This window comes from Nomascus leucogenys, chromosome 10 (genome assembly GCF_006542625.1).
Source record: "Nomascus leucogenys isolate Asia chromosome 10, Asia_NLE_v1, whole genome shotgun sequence".
Taxonomy (NCBI): domain Eukaryota; kingdom Metazoa; phylum Chordata; class Mammalia; order Primates; family Hylobatidae; genus Nomascus; species Nomascus leucogenys.
In genome coordinates this window covers 29,992,842-30,009,667 of record NC_044390.1, presented here as the reverse complement: position 1 = coordinate 30,009,667, position 16,826 = coordinate 29,992,842, and the positions used below count along the sequence as shown (strand labels likewise).

The following is a 16,826-nucleotide window of genomic DNA, read 5'->3' as shown; positions in this document are numbered from 1 at the left end:
TTTGCAGTCTAACAACAGTACCACCATAATAAAGGAATTGCATCTTTCAGCACTTGCCACCTTCACCCTTAAATAGGTTCTAGCCATATTAAAATACTTCTAGCCTTTAGGATCTTCCTCTCCTTAGGCACATTACATGATTTTCCCTTTGTTTAGAATGCTATACTTGTCCATTTCACTTTCTGTATACAATTTCCAGAAAGTCTTCCCTGGTCCTCCACAAGAGTACTAATAGTCACTCACGTGATGCAATAGAATTTTGGCTTTGTATTTATCACGTTATAAATACTGCCTAATTGCTAATTCACTAAACTGTAAGCTGCTTGAAAGCTGGATCTGTGTCTTGTCTACTGATCTTTCTCAATCACTTAATACACTGCATGGTAGCAGGTATTCAAGGGCATGAATGAAACCATCTTACACAGGTCTATTGTTTTTCAATTGTGTGTATCACAGACAATTTTTAAAAGCACTTTTCTTTTTATAAATGTTTGGCCAACCTGTTACAATGTTTTGTAGTAAAATTCTCTTCCAATGTCAATTTTCCATATCTGCTTAATGCTATTAAGCACAATATGTAATATGCAAACGTGTATTCCAAAACAAATACTTGCTTTTTTTCCACGCTTAGAATTTAAAGTCTTCAAAGCAAGTTGGTTTTGTTTTGTTTTGTTTTTGAGGAAAATGTTTGGAGGTAAACAGATCAGGCCAAAATCAGCTAGATATTAGCCAATTTTGTCTGGAACAAAAAAAGAAAACAAAAGAGTTCGTTCTTACTGTGAATGCCACGATTAGTGAAAAAGATGAATCTTGGTATTCCAGGCTGTCTGAATTGTGCTGATGAGAGAAGAAGCAGAAATGTTTTAACCTTTGAAGAGTTTGGTGATCCCTACTCTCCCTTCACTCCCATTTATTTTGTGGTTTCCCACAAGTGTTCATTTAAAAACTGAAAAAAATCTCATCGATTAAGTTGGCCTTAAGAACTTCCGTGGCCTTAAGAACTAGCAACATTTCTTTATTCCATTCTGTCCCTGAGGAAAATAAAGGGCAGGCCCTGCACCAAATTTCCAACTCAACAGGTAATGGGGAAAAAAATTTAATTGAATTTGTATCTGTGTCGCAGAAAAATCATTTCACCTGGCACAATTAGAAGGTTCCTCAGACCTATTACTCAGCAATTGGCATTTACCATACAAACTGATGACTCATTAATAACGACATATCATTCAGTGTCAGAAATCAATTAGGGATAACATTTCATTACATTAGTTTAGTGAAAAGGACTTACTTACACAGCACAAGTCTTTCTTTAGTTTGTCAGACATCTATTACCAACTTTCTTCACTCTGCAGGTCTAGCTTTCCCCTCCTCTCCCCCTCCCCTACCCACTCTCCCCTCCCTCCTCTCTCCTCCCTCCTCCTTTTCCCCTCCTCCCTCCTTTGTTTTTTCCTCCTCCCTTCTTTGTTTTTCCCTCCTCCCTCCTCCCTTTCTCCTTCCGGAAGGCGGGACAAGGCTTGCCTGCGTGCCCCGTAGATTGGCAGGTCACTGGGACGCCCAGCGCGTGCGCACTGGCCTGTCCGCGGCCGGTGGACCATGGAGGCTCCAAGGCCTTTCGCCCGGGAGTGGAGCGCCCAATCCCTACCCCTGGTAGTAGGGGGCGTTTTGAAGCTGCGGCTCTGTAAGCTGTGGCTACTGCTACTGGGTTCTAGTTTGAACGCGAGATTTTTGCCACACGAAGAGGACGTAGACTTTATCAACGAGTACGTGAACCTCCACAATGAGCTGCGGGGCGACGTCATTCCCCGAGGGTCTAACTTGCGCTTCATGGTGAGGCCGGAAGGCGGTTTGCCGAACCTTCCACGACCGTTGCCACAACGCCTCCCTCGGCCTCAGGAAGTTGAGGCCACTGCTCTTGAGGCTGAAGGATCGCGGAGAACCGCACTTTTAGCTTGGATTTTAAAGTGCACGTGAAGTTTATACAGAGAAAAACTGCGGACACTCTAACACATACTTATTACCATGATATTTCACAGGGTCGGGACTAGGGTGATGGAGGCACTGGCCTGAAGTGCAGATTTTAAGGGGGCGCCAATTCAAGAAAATGATATTTTAATGCAACGGGTTTTTAAAAATCAGTGCAAAAATATCAATATCAATGATAAAGAAAATGTTAAAAATTTTAACAAAGACAGGTTCCTTGGGTCTGGATTAGGGAAAATAAGTGCGACACTCTCAGGGTGGTGCAAATCAAGATGAGATCCAGTTTGTATTTGAAATTTTTAGCTTTTTCCATCACAGATGTCACATTAGTTTTGCCTTTTAAAAATGTTTTTTATCTTGATTATTGTTTTTTTTTTTTTTGGTGCCCATTCCAAATTTGGCCCCTAAGGAAGTGTCTCAGTTTCCTCACCCTAGTCTTGACCCTGATTTTGCCTTACCTTACAATGCTGTACTTGCTTTCCCCCTCTTTTACACCCTGTAGTCATTTAACAACTCATCAACTACTCCCTGGTTGCTATGGAGTTTTCATGACTGTCATTAAAATGACTGAAAATCCGGCAAGTAAATAACTGTCCTCTTAGGGAATTAGAAGCTTCAAACTTATAAATTATATTGCAAGGACTACTTTCCTAGACATGTCTTTTCTTCCTTCAGCATTAGTTCTTAGCACAAATTTCAGAAATGGGATAAATTAAGGGTACGATAAGCAATTGCTATGCTAAAGGGTAGTGCCAAATTTAGCAAATATCAGCTGTGTATAAATGTTCTGTTTTCACCACATCCTCACTGATTTGGACATGTTCAATTACTTGCTAAATGAATAAATTATAAAAATGGTAATTTGTTTTAATGTTGATTTTAAAATACTATTTTGATAGGAGATGCTTTAGTTCTTTCTTGTTCATTTCCTTTACCTTTTATATTGTCAGCATTTCCATGTCAGATTATATGCTTTCTTATAGAAATATGCTAGCATTTGGTTCTATCTGCTGAAGATACTTTTTTCTAAGCCAATTCTTTATCTTTTGAATTCAATTATAGAGTTTGGGGATATTTGGGAGTTTCAGCTAATTTCCCATTTTTTGTGACTAATTCTGTTTCTTCCCCATTTGAAGATTATCCTTACTCCTGAAAATTAATAAACACATAATACTTTCTAATACAACTTTTCATAGGTTTTCTATCTCATCTCTAAAAATTATATAATATTTCAAACATAAGGTATATAAAATAATATACCTGTATACCCACAATCGATGTTTTAAAATATAGACATTTTTAAAGGAATAGTATTTGATATATAGGTTAAAGTCCCACCCTAAATTTTTACCCTTTTTCTTTCTTAAAGTTAATGTGTATTTTTCCCATATATTTTATTAGGACATAAATATTAACTGTAAACAGTATAGTCTATCATAGTAGTATGGCCTATTTAAAACGTTTCTTTAGCAGATTTGGACATCACTCATTTTATTTTAACTCTTTTATTGGTTATTTTTAGTATTTTAATATATGTACTTTATAAATTCCAAAAGTTAATATCTGTAAACTCCACCCAAATATTAATAAGACCTTAGAATACAAATTCTGAATACTTTCCATCCTTATTCATGCTATTGTTGTGTAGTACTTTTGTTCTACCTTGCTTTTAAATACCAAAAAGATTGTTGTTTTTAAAAAATTGTATTACAATATACAGGACATAATATTTACCATTTTAACCATTTTTAAGTGTATAGTTCAGTGGCATTAAGTACATTCGTATTGTTGTGCACCCATTACCACCACCCATCTCCAAAATTTTTTCATCTTCCTGAACTGAGACTCCATACCCATCAAATAATTACTTTACTCTCCATCTCCCCCCCTCCCAGGCCTCTATCACCATTCTACTTTCTATCCCTATTAATTTGACTTCTTAAGGTACCAAATATAAGTGGAATCATACAATATTTGTCTTTGTTACTAGCTTATTTCATTTGGTATAATGTCTATAAAGTTCACCCATGTTGTAGCATGTGTCAGAATTACCTTTCTACAGCTGAATAATATTCTACTGTATGTATATACCACATTTTGTTTATCCATTCATTGGTCAGTCGATATTTAGATTGCTTCCATTATTTAGCTGTTGTGAATAATACTGCTATAGACGTGGGTGTACATTTATCTGCTCCAGTTCCTGATTTTGCTGTTTCTGGGTATATACCCAGAACTGGAATTGCTGTATCATATAATAATTCTATGTTTAATTTTTCAAAGAACCCCCATTCTGTTTTCCATAGTGGCTGCACCATTTTACATTCCCACCAAGAATGTTCAAGGGTTCAATTTCTCCACATCCTTGATAACACTTGTTATTTTCTGTTTTATTTTCCTTATTCCTCTTTTTTCTTAATGATAACCATCTAGCAGTTATGAAGTGATACCTCACTGTATTTTTTATCTGCATTTCCCTAATGATTACTGAGATTGAGCATCTTTTTATTTGCTTCTTGACCAAGATTTTCTCTTCTTTGAAGAACTATCTATTCAAGTCCTTTGCACACTTTTTGGCCAACTTGTTAGATTTTTTGTTGTTGAATTATAGGAATTTTTATAGATTCTGGATATTAATCTTTTTCAGATATATGATTTGAAAGTATTTTCTCCCATTTTGTAAGTTGCCTTTGCACTCTATCAATAATATATCCTTTGGTAAACAAAAGTTTTTAACGTCAATGAAGTATAATTTACCATTTTTTGTTGTTATTGTATATATTTTTTGTGTCGTATCCAAGAAGTCATTGCCAAGTTCAGTATCATGAAGCTTTTCCCCTGTGCTTTTTAAAGGTTTTATAGTTTTAGTCTTTAAGTTTTGCATATTGTGTAACGTAAGGGTCCAGCTTATTCTTTTGCATGTGGATATCCAGTTTTCCTAACTTCATTTGCTGGAAAGATTATTATTTTCCCCATAAAATGGTCTTGCCACCCTTGTTAAAAATCGTTTGACCATATATGCCAGCATTTATTTTGGGGCCCTCTATTCCATTCTATTAGTCTAATATGTCTGTATGCTATTAATAGTTCCACAACGATTACTGTAGAATACTGGTAAGTTTTGAAATTAGGAAATATGCATTCTTCAACTTTTTTCATCTTCTTCAAGATTATTTTGGCCATACAGGGTCCTTTCAGATTTTTTATGAATTTTGAGATGTATTTTTGTATTTCTGCAAAAAAAAAAAAACTATTGGGATTTTGATATGGGTTTCATTGATTTGTAACATTTTGGATAGAATGGGCATCTTAACAATATAAAGTATTCCAATACATTAACACAGTATGTCTTTTCACTTTCTAGTATCCACCTTAATTTCTTTCAGTAATATTTTGTTTTCAGTATATATGTTTTTCCCCCTTTGGCTAAGTTTATTCCTAAATATTTTATTCTTTTTATGCTATTGTGGTGGAATAGTTTACCTAATTCCCTTTCAGATTGTTTATTATTAACATATTGAAAAGCAACTAATTTTTGTGTGTTGATTTTGTAACCTGCCACTTTTCTCTACTTTTCTGAATTTATTTATTGGTTCTAACAGTTTTTTGTGTGTGGAATCTTTAGGGTTGTCTACATATAAGATGACTATGTGGCTACTTTTCTTCATTTTGTTAATGTATTCTATCACATTGATTAATTTTTGTATGTCAAACCATTCCTGCACCAAGGAGTAAATTCCATTGGGTTATCATGTATAATTCTTTGAATGTGCTGTTAAATTCAGCTCTTTTTAATGTGCTGTTAAATTCAGGTTTTTGTTGAAGATTTTTATATTAATATTCATAAAAGATATTGGCCTATAGTTTTCTTATAGTATCTTTTTCTGGCTTTGGTATCAGGGTGATACTGGCTTCATAGAATGAGTTAATAAATGTTCCCCTGTCTTCATTTTTGGGGAAGAGTTTCAGAATTGATGTTAATTCTTCTTTAAATATATGCCTTGACCTCCTTTTAGAATTCACCAATGACTCCATCTGGTTCTGGGCTTTTCTTTGTTGGGAGATTTGTATTACTGATTTTTATTATTATTTTATAAAATTATTATTTTATTATTTTTATTCAATCTTCTTATTAGTTATAGGTCTGTTTAGATTTTCTGTTTCTTCGTTACTACCTTTTGGTAGGTTGTATGTTTCCAGGAATAGGTCTTCTGTCTTTATTTCTTACTCAGTCTTGCTAAATGTTTATCATTTTTGCTGATCTTTTTGAAGAACCAGCTCATAGTTCTGTTGATTTTCTCTATTGTTTTTCTGTTCTCTATTTTATTTATCTCTACTTCAATCTTTATTATTTCCTTCCTCTGGTAACTTTGGGTTTTGTTTGATTTTCCTTTTCTATTTACCTATGGTGTACAGTTAGGTTGTTGATTTGGAGTCTGTCATCTTTTTTTAAAAAATGTAAGCTCTTACACTCATACATTTTCCTCTTAGCACTGTTTTTTGCTAAATTCCATAATATTAAATAGTTGTGTTTTCATTTTCATTTTCTCCCAAGATATTTTCTTTTGTGATTTCGTTTTTGATTCATTGCTTAAGAGTGTGTTGCTTAGCATTATTATTTCATTTTTTTAATTATTTTTTGAGACAGGATCTCACTCTGTTGCCCAGGCTGGAGTGCAGTAGTGTGATCTCAGCTCACTGCAACCTTTACCCCTGGGGCTCAAGTGATCCTCCCATCTCAACCTCCTAAGTAGCTGGGACTACAGGTACTCACCACCACACCCAGCTGATTTTTGTATTTTTTGTAGAGGCAGGGTTTTGCCACGTTGCCCAGGCTCCTACCTGGCCCATTATAATTATTTATGCTAGCTATTACTTCTTGTATTGCACTACCACTTTCTGGAATCAGTTTCCTTGTGCCTAAAATACGTCTTTTAATAGCTCATTCAGTAAGGGAGTGTGAATAGTAAACTTAATATTTCTATATGTAAAATAATCTTTACTTCACACTCTTGAATGACATTGTTCTCTCTCAGCACTATCTTCTGTCTCCCACTGTTGCTTTTGAGGTTTCTTTTGTTAGCTGAACTTAGAGGTTCCCACAGTATGGTTCCTATACCAGCAACAACAGAATCACCTGTGAACTTGTTAGAAATTAAAGTTCTCAGGACCTATCCCAGACTTACTGAATCAGAAATCCTGGTTTTGAAACCCAGTAATCTGTATTTTAATTAAAGTCTTCCAGATGATTCTGAAGTGTACTAAAGTTTGAGATACACTAGTCTTTTGGTTGTTCTTTTAAAGATGATTTATCTTTTCTCTCCAGCTACTTTAAATATTTTATATTTGCTGTTCTGTAGTTTTACCCCATACTAGTACTAAGCATGCATTTATTTTTATTTATTTTGTTCAGGACTTTTCTTTTTAATCTCTGTATCCATGTCCATTGTTAAGACTAAAATTCTTCAGCATTATTTCATAGAATGTTGCCCCTTCCCCATGCTCTCTAGTCTCCCTCTCTTGAACTCCTATTAGATGTATGTTTGACTTTTTCATTCCTTTTCTCCACAGGTCTCCGTTTTCTCCCTATAGTCCATCTCTTTTTCTGTTTTCCTTCTGAGCCATTGCTTTAGAACTGCTATTCAGTCACTAGTTTTCTCTTCAGATTTTTATGATATATTTAACTGGCCAATTGACTTTTTAAAATTTCTAGACTTTTTTTTTAATTTGTTCATATTCCCCCAGTGTCCTGTTTTCTCTTATGATTTCTATTTTTACACTCATTTAATCATTTTAAACATAATTATTTTATATTTTCATAAAATATTTTTAGTGTTTTATTATTTTAGTTTCTTTGGGTGCCAGTTCTCTTGTTTTAGCTACTGAGCCTCTGTCATGTTTATAATTTTCTATCCTATGCTCATTTTCAGCAGAGATTGTGTGTGTGTGTGTGAAAGAGTCCCATGTTGTCCAAATAGTGGAAAAATGAATATTGCTACAGACTATTTTTATTAGCTTTTGCCTTACTCCCCTGTTACAGTCAGTTTTACATTGATAATTTTTTTATATTTATAATGTGTTAAGTTTTGATATTTAAAATGTGTTGGGGTATTCTCAGCATATATAGGCAATGTAAGTATAGTGTCCACTTGTATGCGTAGTATAGATCTAGAACTGATTTCTCACATGACATGACTTTTTTCCATCTGACTTTCTGTCACTTCCTCAGACTTCTGGGAAGGATTTGCTGGTCTGCTTCATTTAGGAAGAAGTCAGCATCCTGATTTTTCCACAAATATTTCAGTCCCAGAACTTGTCTTAGGTGGTTGTATGGCTACATCTTCTCTTCCTATATTGGCGGCATTTATATCTAATCTGATATTTCCTCTCCTCAGATTAGGCATATGAGTTTACCACTCTGACTTTTAACTTTTCTCTTCATTTCTGGCACCTGAGTATTACCTTTCTTTCCTTTGAGCTCAGCTGTGGATTTGAAAAAAAAAAAAAAAAAAGGCCGGGAGCGGTGGCTCACGCCTGTAATCCAAACACTTCGGGGGGCCGAGGCGGGCAGATCACTTGAGGTCAGGAGTTCTGACCAGCCTGGCCAACATGGTGAAACCCTGTCCCTACTAAAAATACAAAAATTGTCGAGCGTTGTGGCAGGCTTCTGTAATCCTAGCTACTCCGAAGGCTGAGGCAGGAGAATGGCTTGAACCCGGGAGGCGGAGGTTGCAGTGAGCTGAGATTGCACCACTGTACTCCAGCCTGGGCGATAGAGTGAGACTCCGTCTCAAAAAAAAAAAAAACTTTTATCGTATAAAGATTGAACTATATGAATTGCTCTTCAACCATTTTTTACCTAGAAAACGCAAGCAGTTTCATAGGATTCAAACTGAACATTTATTCACCATTTTTATGGGTTTGTAATATTAGAAGATTGTGTCTTAGCTTCGTCCTCTTTGTTGCTTGAACTTTCTTACATTCTTGGATGCTAGGAGCACAGAATCCTTCCCTTCTTTTTCTGAGCTGTTCTGGGGCTGATTCCTAATTCTAACCTGACACGGTAGTACTAGGAGAAGGCTCAAGACTTAGACTCCTCTCATGTACCAGATAATGGGCTGTAGTTTTATATCTAATATCAATTTTTAATTTAATATTACAAATAAATCTTCCTCCTTTTTTAAAGAAAGAAAAAACAGTGCAGTCAATGTTAACATTTTCTAACAGCCACTTCAGTCTTGTTCCCTTTCTCCATCCCCACAGATAATAACCTTTATGAGTTTGATATGAATCATTCTAATACATTTTTTAAAGGTTTTGAATATATATGTGATTATCTAGACCAAAAACATAATGTTTGGAGGTTTCTGTCTTATATTTCTATAAGTGACATTATGTGGAATTTATCATGTTACTTGGTTTTTCATTCACAACTATGTATCTGTTGATATAAATCTAGTTAATTCAGTTTTATTTGCTATGATATTTATCCCTTAAATATACTACCTTTTTTACCTATTCCTTTATTGATGGACATTTAGGTTGTTTTAAAAATAAATAAGCATAGCCAGGATATTTTGAAAAATGAGGGTTATTGAACATATTAGATTTTATAGCATATAATAAAGCCTCAATAAGTAAAATAATACAGTACTAGTATGTTAAAAGATATACCATTGGAAAGATACAGAGTTCAGAAATAACCCAAATATATAAGAGAGTTTAGTATATGATAAAAGTAGCATCTCAAATCTGTGAGCTATAGATAGACTGTTTAATAAATTGGTGTTGATCGATCTGGGTAGTCATTTGAAAACGGTAATATTGCTTCATCCATACATCAATATAAATTCCAGCTAAGTCAACAATTCGGCACAGACAACAAAAGTATTGTTGAACTTTGGAGTTTTACTAGCCTGATAGGTAAAATATGATCTCTGATTTTTATTTCTCTTATTATAAGCAAAGCTGTGCATCCTTTCGTGTGAATAAAGATCTGTTAATATCCTTTAATGATTATTTTTCTATTAGTTTTTTTGCCTTTTTTTCTCCCATTATTTATTTGGGAAATAAGCCTTTCATCTTCGGTATGAGTTGTAATTATTTTCCCAGTTTGTCAGTTTTTTAAATCTACGTATGTATTTTTTGCTATTCAGACTTCTTAACATTTTTGTGTAGCTGACTAATCAGTTTTTTAAAATTGCTTCTGGATTTTGTGTCAAAGTCAAAGACCATGCCTACTCCATGTACTACTGGTGTGAAAGCAAAATGATATAGTCCTTGTAGAGAAGAATCTGTCAATACCTACTACATTACAGATGTGTTTACTCTTTGGCTCTCTGGTCCCATTTCTGGTATCTATCCGAAGGACATACCGCACAAGAAGGAAATGGTATCCCCAAACGGTTATTCATTGTACCATCATTTAATATTAACAAATTATTGGATAAATACTCTAATCTCCAGCACTGAGGGTTAACTAAAGTAAGTGTGGTTCATCCACATAAAAGAATACCATACACCTGTGGGGACAAAGAAGAATGAGAAAGTTTTTTGGTTTTTTTTTTTTTTTTTTTTTTTTGAGACAGAGTCTCGCTCTGTTGCCCCTGGAGTGCAGTGGCACGATGTTGGCTTGCTGCAACCTCCGCCTCCCGGGTTCATGCCATTCTCCTGCCTCAGCCTCCCAAGTAGCTGGGACTACAGGTGCCCGCCACCACGCCCGGCTAATTTTTTTTTGTATTTTTTTTTAGTAGAGATAGGTTTTCACCATGTTATAGGATGGTCTCAATCTCCTGACCTCGTGATCCTCCCGCCTCGGCCTCCCAAAGTGCTGGGATTACAGGCGTGAGCCACCGCGCCTGGCCTGAACGTTCTTTATACTAACAACACAATATCTCATGGATCTTGGAAAAGCAAGGTACATTATGATACGTTTTGTATAAGAAAATTTAAAATAATGTACATTTGAATAGAAAATAGTGGACAGATCCACAGGAATTAATTAGTTATATATAGAAGTCCTAGGGGAAATAGGATGGTGAAGAGCAAGACAACATGACTTCTCAATGATTTTCTGTGATTTTGTTTTTATAAAGTATTAGATATCTGTTCAAAAAAATTATTTTTAAAACAAAATGTTCTTTAATGCATGTTGATAATTTCACTGGAGATTATAAGTAAGTGATAAAGTATTCATGAAACAAAAAAATATATACAGCAAAAAAATGTAATGGCAACAATTTAAAACAATATCCTCAGTAAAATACAGTATTTAGTGTATTAGGGCTAGCATTCCTGAAGTCTGATCTTTGTGTATGATGGCATGAAATAGGCAAACAAAACATCAAAATGGAAGTGAGCATAATTTTTTATATATGTGTATTTGTATTTTTGTTACTTAATCATACGTAATTTTAAACATGATCATTGAAGTTAAAGATAGTTAAGATAATCATAAAGATTATCATAATGATTTGATGTTGGTGGCTAGCAGATGGGAAAAGTTAGTTGAACTTCCAGATTTACAAAAGAGAAGTGAGCAATAAAAAGAAACTTCATCAAGCCTGCAATATAAGGAGGGAAAAATAGGAAATGATTTTTAAAAAGCTGTAAACATAAAATAATATTTTAAAATAAACTAAATATATAAGTTATCATAAATATGAGTGAATTTAATTTCCTTGTCAATAATTTACAAAAATATATACCTGAAATGATTGAAAATAAAAATATGAATAAAAATATATTATGAAACTTCCAATTTAAAAAAGAGAAACAATATTATAAAATAATATAGAAATGAAGACTAAGGATAAAAAGAAATACTATGTATTGGGGAAAAAAAGGTATAATCCGTGAAGATAAAATAAAGGGCTTCGCACTGGCCAAAATAGAAAATATATCAAGTAAAATTTCCTAAAAATACAAAGAAATATTTTTTAAAACAACATAATTGTGGGATGTTTTCTATACTTCTTTTAAAATCTTATAAAATAGATTTGAAAAGTAAATTATATATAACAATGAATAAAATTGGACAAAATCAATGATTGTATATCCTGTCAATAAGGGATTCTAATATCCATTAAAAACATCTGTTTTATGCTCATAAAGAAAAGCTTAAGTAGAAATTTTACAGGCTAAATTTCTGACTAGAATGTAATAAAACTAGAAAGTAAGAACAAAAAATGTTGGTTGATAGAATCTTAACTACTTAGGAATTAAGCAACATTCTTCAAATTATCTTCGGATCAAGAACAAAAAACAAAATTTCCCCAAAATATTGGCACAATATCAAATCACATGACATAAATAAAGGAAAAGGCAATTAACTGTAAATGTCATTTTACATAAACTGACTGACAATAAGTGAACTAAAAAATTCAAAGAGAAGAAACAAAGAATGAGAATAGCTGTATAGGTAAAATTAATGAAAAATAATTTTTTCTAATAAAACAGCATTCTTATTTGCAAGAACTGGAAAAAAAAATAGACACATTCCTGATAAGCCTCAGGGGATAAAAAGAGAAAACAAATTATTTTAGAAGTGAGAAAAAGAATTATAACCACAGATGGAGATGAGATTACAAGAAGTGTAAGACAATATTATGTCCACCCATGTTAATAATATTAGGTATCTAGATGAAATCAAGTGTTTTTCTGGCAAAATGTAAGTTACAAAGTAAATCCAGAAAGAGAAAACCCTAACAGCAATGCTTTAGAAGACAGTAGCAAGATGTTGAATATCTGTTCTTTAAACAGGCCTCAATCTTAGGTAACAATAAATTCTGAATAATCTTCAAAGAACAGATAATTTCCAATGATATTAAAGTGTTTCTGTGTGTTTAAAAAATGGAAGATTCAATTCATTTTAGAAATCTAGAATAACTTAAATCTCCAAATGTGATAAACATAACAAGGAGAAAAAGGGAAAAAATGTAGGCCTATTTCATTTATCAATATACATTGGTCAGTAAATAGAATAATAATATTCTCTAGTCTCTTAATAATGTTTTCCTTTACTCTTCCTCAGTCACATTGTGTACAACTCATTACTTAAATTTGTTCAGTTTCCAAAATCAGTGTTATGTATATTTTGACAAAGACTCTGAGCCTTCTTGAATAGACCTTGACCTTGGGCCCTGTCCTAAAGCCTACATTGCCCAGTTTTATCGCAAGTCACACCTACCCCAGTTTAGACAGCATCTGTTGCCCTTGACATCTAATCACTCTGGCCTGCCTGCAGCAAGAATCTTTGTAGTCAGTTTAGCAAGAATCCCCCTACCCTTGATGTCTCCTTTTAGTAATTTTCCATGCACTGACTTCCTCACTCTGTTCCATGGGTATAAATCCCCACTTATCCTTGCTGTATTTGGAATTGAGCCCATTCTCTCTCCTCTAACATGATAGTCTTGCCACCTACCACAATAGTCCTAAAGTCCTCCACTGTGTTAACAAGTGTCATGAACAATTTTTCCTTTAACAGTTATAGTACTGCTGTGACTCCAATGGTAGCAGATTCAACATTGGATCTCCAAACCTCTCACCCAGGACCCCAAGTGCACCCCTTTGAAGACTTTGTCTTCACTCCTGAATGATTGATTGGGGATCCATTGGTGAGTCTGACTCCTGAGCCAGTGCTCCAGATGAGTCTGTTGAAGGACACTGAGGATAGATTTTTGATTTTTAAGCTTCTGTAAACTCTCTGAAGCTGGATTAGAGTTTTAGGCTTCTTTGTCTGAAAGGTCCCTTCTAGGCTTGAAATTTATTTCCTATTCTTTCTTTCAAGTGGGGATTCACTTCTCAATCCTGGACTGAAAGTCTTTCTTCCTGGCTCTTTGTTTTGTGAGGAGATTCACTTCCTGAGTTCTAGGCTGGACATTTGTCTTGGCTTCTTATGAGGTCTCCTTGTGGTCTCCATTTGATTCTGCTTCTCTCCTGGGAGCTTTTCAGTTTACTAACCCCTGTCTCGTTTTTGAGCCCCTGGTAACTCTATACTCCACCAACTCTGTCGGCTTCCTTTTTTGTTGGTGTGAATTTAACTAAGGATAATTTGGAACTTCAATGGCCTCTTTGGGAAACTTCAAATCTCTGCAAACTGGCTCCTCTAAGACCCCTCCCTTCCCAACATTTCTGCTCCTCCTTCCTCCTTGTACTACTTTTGATCTTCCCTTCAGTTCCCTTGATATGTCCACCTTCAACCCCCTACCTCCTTCATCCTTCTGTTCACACCAGCCTCTACAGTTACTAGAACTTTAGATCCCCTGCCCCCATTAGAGGCTTTCAAGAAACTCAGGAACCCTCAGAAGCAACTACCTGAGACTAAAAAGGAAAAATAACAAATTGGAAACGACTAGATATTTGATCTACCCAGATAGGCTTTGGAAATATCTAAACAACTATTTGATGTTCCCACAGTCTTTCACCTAAAAAGTAGTTCCCATTGTCCATGAGATTACATATCAAGACAAAGAAAGCCTTAAAGGCTTTTCCACAAATAATGGTAAAAAGCATTAGCCCTCATATTGAGCAGATCACCTTAACTTGTTACTTCTGTCAAAAACATAATCCAAGTATTTTATATAAATCAGTGAGTTTTCTATTATTGTGTTTCACTTGACTCATGGCTAAAATTTTAGAATGGACCTGTAAGATCTCTATATATGTCTCTCTCTGTGTGTGTATACGTATGTTATGTACACGTGATATTTTCTTACCTTGAGATCATATTACAAATTGAATTTATAAAATCTCTTAAAGGAGGTCTACTAAAATTGCCTTAGAGCTAAACAAGGCTTATATAAATTAAACATTCCTCAAACTCTCAGAAAAATACAAACTAATCCACATTCTTTTCAGATTCACTTGACTTGGGTGAATCTTTGCCAAATAAGACTAGTTTAGTAATGTTGGTTTAATAAAACACAGCTGTGTCCTCTGAGTTATCAGAATTAATTATCATACAAGCATATATTTTTATTCTACTTGGGTTTACTAAGTCAAATAAACTTGTGATAGCTACTAGATATTTAAGATTATAAAAATTATAAATTCAGCCTAAGAACACATGTACAAATAAAGATACAGTAAAAGTGAATTTCTTGATATCTATTACTTCATATGTATCAAGTGAAACAATAAAACAAAAATGTGTATTTAACCCTTTTTAGATTTTTTGCTGTTGTTATTCTTTTATATTTACCTAACATGCATGTGCCATAAGAATAGTTAACAAGGAAGTAACTTGAGATGCTAGGTAGCTTTGTTTAGTGTTATGTCTTACTAAAAATAGTTTCCAAAATCTTTTTAATAACTTATAGTCTTAAAGTTATGTTAGATTAAATAAATATTCACTGAATGCTGAAACATTCATTTTTAAACATTAAGTTTACACACTTTTAGTTTTTAATACTATGAAGCAGAAAATACCTATAAAAGCTAGTGAGATGGTATATTCATAAAATTTGCTAGTCTACTATAGAATGCTGGTATATGACAAATAATTCACAGTTACTTACTTCCTAGTTTTCCTCTGTGAAATCAAGGATAGTATACAAACACTTTGTATGAAAAGTTTACAAGGAATGTAGGATGTGTTTTTGTCAAGAGAAGGAGAAAGTAATTTTATCTTAAAATAAAATGACTGGTCAGGATGAGAAAGAAGAAAATTTAGGACAATATATGTGGCAGACTGCCACGATTACTAATTGAGACCATCACTACAACAGTTACTACTGTTACTGCTTGAGACCGTCATTACAAGACTGAACAGAGGACAAATGCAGAAATGAAAACTTAAAAGAAACTGTTTTAAAGGAAGGGTAACATGGGGAAGAAGAAGGCTCCCTGCCTCTAGTGAGCAAGGGCAGCCACCCTGAGCTTCCACAGCCCTTCATATTTATTGGCTAGAATGAGCAGGGAGGAGGAGGTAACAATTGGTCAGCTGCATAATTGATCACAGATTCATATTATTACTAATAGGCTTCAGATGTACCTAATCACAAAAAAACACTTGTACCTGGGTCGTGACTGCCCTCAGCATTCTTTCTGGGCAGCAGATGCAGTTTGTCAGTTTGCCAACAACCCACTTTTATGAGAACAGTTTGCAGTTTACTCATATAGCCTCCAGTGGTATACTGAGTTGATCATGACCCTCACTCTTTCGGCCTTCAACAAATATAGAAACATGGATATAGAAAGTTTGAAAAGTCTTGTGAAAAGAAAAATTTATGTTGCATGGTCAAAGCTGGCTAAGACCAGATGGTTTTATTTATAATGGTTTTTTAGAAAACCTTAAATGACATTTAAAATTAAAAGTACACTGATGCAAAACTAGAATTTGATTTTTTCTCTGTAAAAATGACAACATTTACTTGGGTTACTGGTCTGCTCTTAATGAGAAATTGTCAAAAGTTTTTTTTTTTTTTTGCTTTTAAAGTAATTGACTTAGAGTAAAAAGATTGTGTATATTAAAATAATTTCCTGTGCTTTATATCAACTTTATTATTTTCCTGATTATTTAAGAAAACCAAGTATTCTCACTTTTAAAAGAGCTAAGTTCTTTTAAAAAAAAAATTTATGTTACCCCCATAGTTACTTTTGAAATCTTTTGTCATATTGGTTAAATAGATTGCTTAAGTATTGTTTCACAGCTAAGATCTTAGTCAAGTGTTCAAACCTTTTGAAATTTTTTATGACATTGCTTTTCCAAGATCAAATTCTAAATGAAACCTTAATTTTGAACTGAACTTGAAATTTCCCAGAACCCTAGACTATCTCAAAGAATTTGTTCCTTTACTTTGTTTTTTTAAAAAAGTTAAAACTAATTAGATTTATTTAATAGGTTA

At 34.0% G+C, this 16,826-nt stretch overlaps 2 protein-coding genes across 2 annotated transcripts in view; one reads left to right on the top strand and one right to left on the bottom strand.

Annotated features, from left to right (window-relative positions):
- Positions 1-1,366, bottom strand: part of CAPS2 (calcyphosine 2) — a 115,165-nt gene extending 113,799 nt beyond the window's left edge. Inside the window, exons 1-2 of the mRNA XM_030819952.1 lie at positions 1,293-1,366; positions 778-837 (exon numbers count right to left, since the gene is read on the bottom strand). The gene's annotated coding sequence lies outside the window, so the exon portion shown is untranslated. The remainder of the gene's footprint in view (positions 1-777; positions 838-1,292) is intronic.
- A 186-nt stretch (positions 1,367-1,552) lies between these two features.
- GLIPR1L2 (GLIPR1 like 2) overlaps positions 1,553-16,826 on the top strand; it is a 41,238-nt gene continuing 25,964 nt past the window's right edge. Inside the window, exon 1 of the mRNA XM_003259561.2 lies at positions 1,553-1,827. Coding sequence (XP_003259609.2) covers positions 1,594-1,827 — 234 coding nt within the window. The 5' untranslated portion in view covers positions 1,553-1,593. The remainder of the gene's footprint in view (positions 1,828-16,826) is intronic.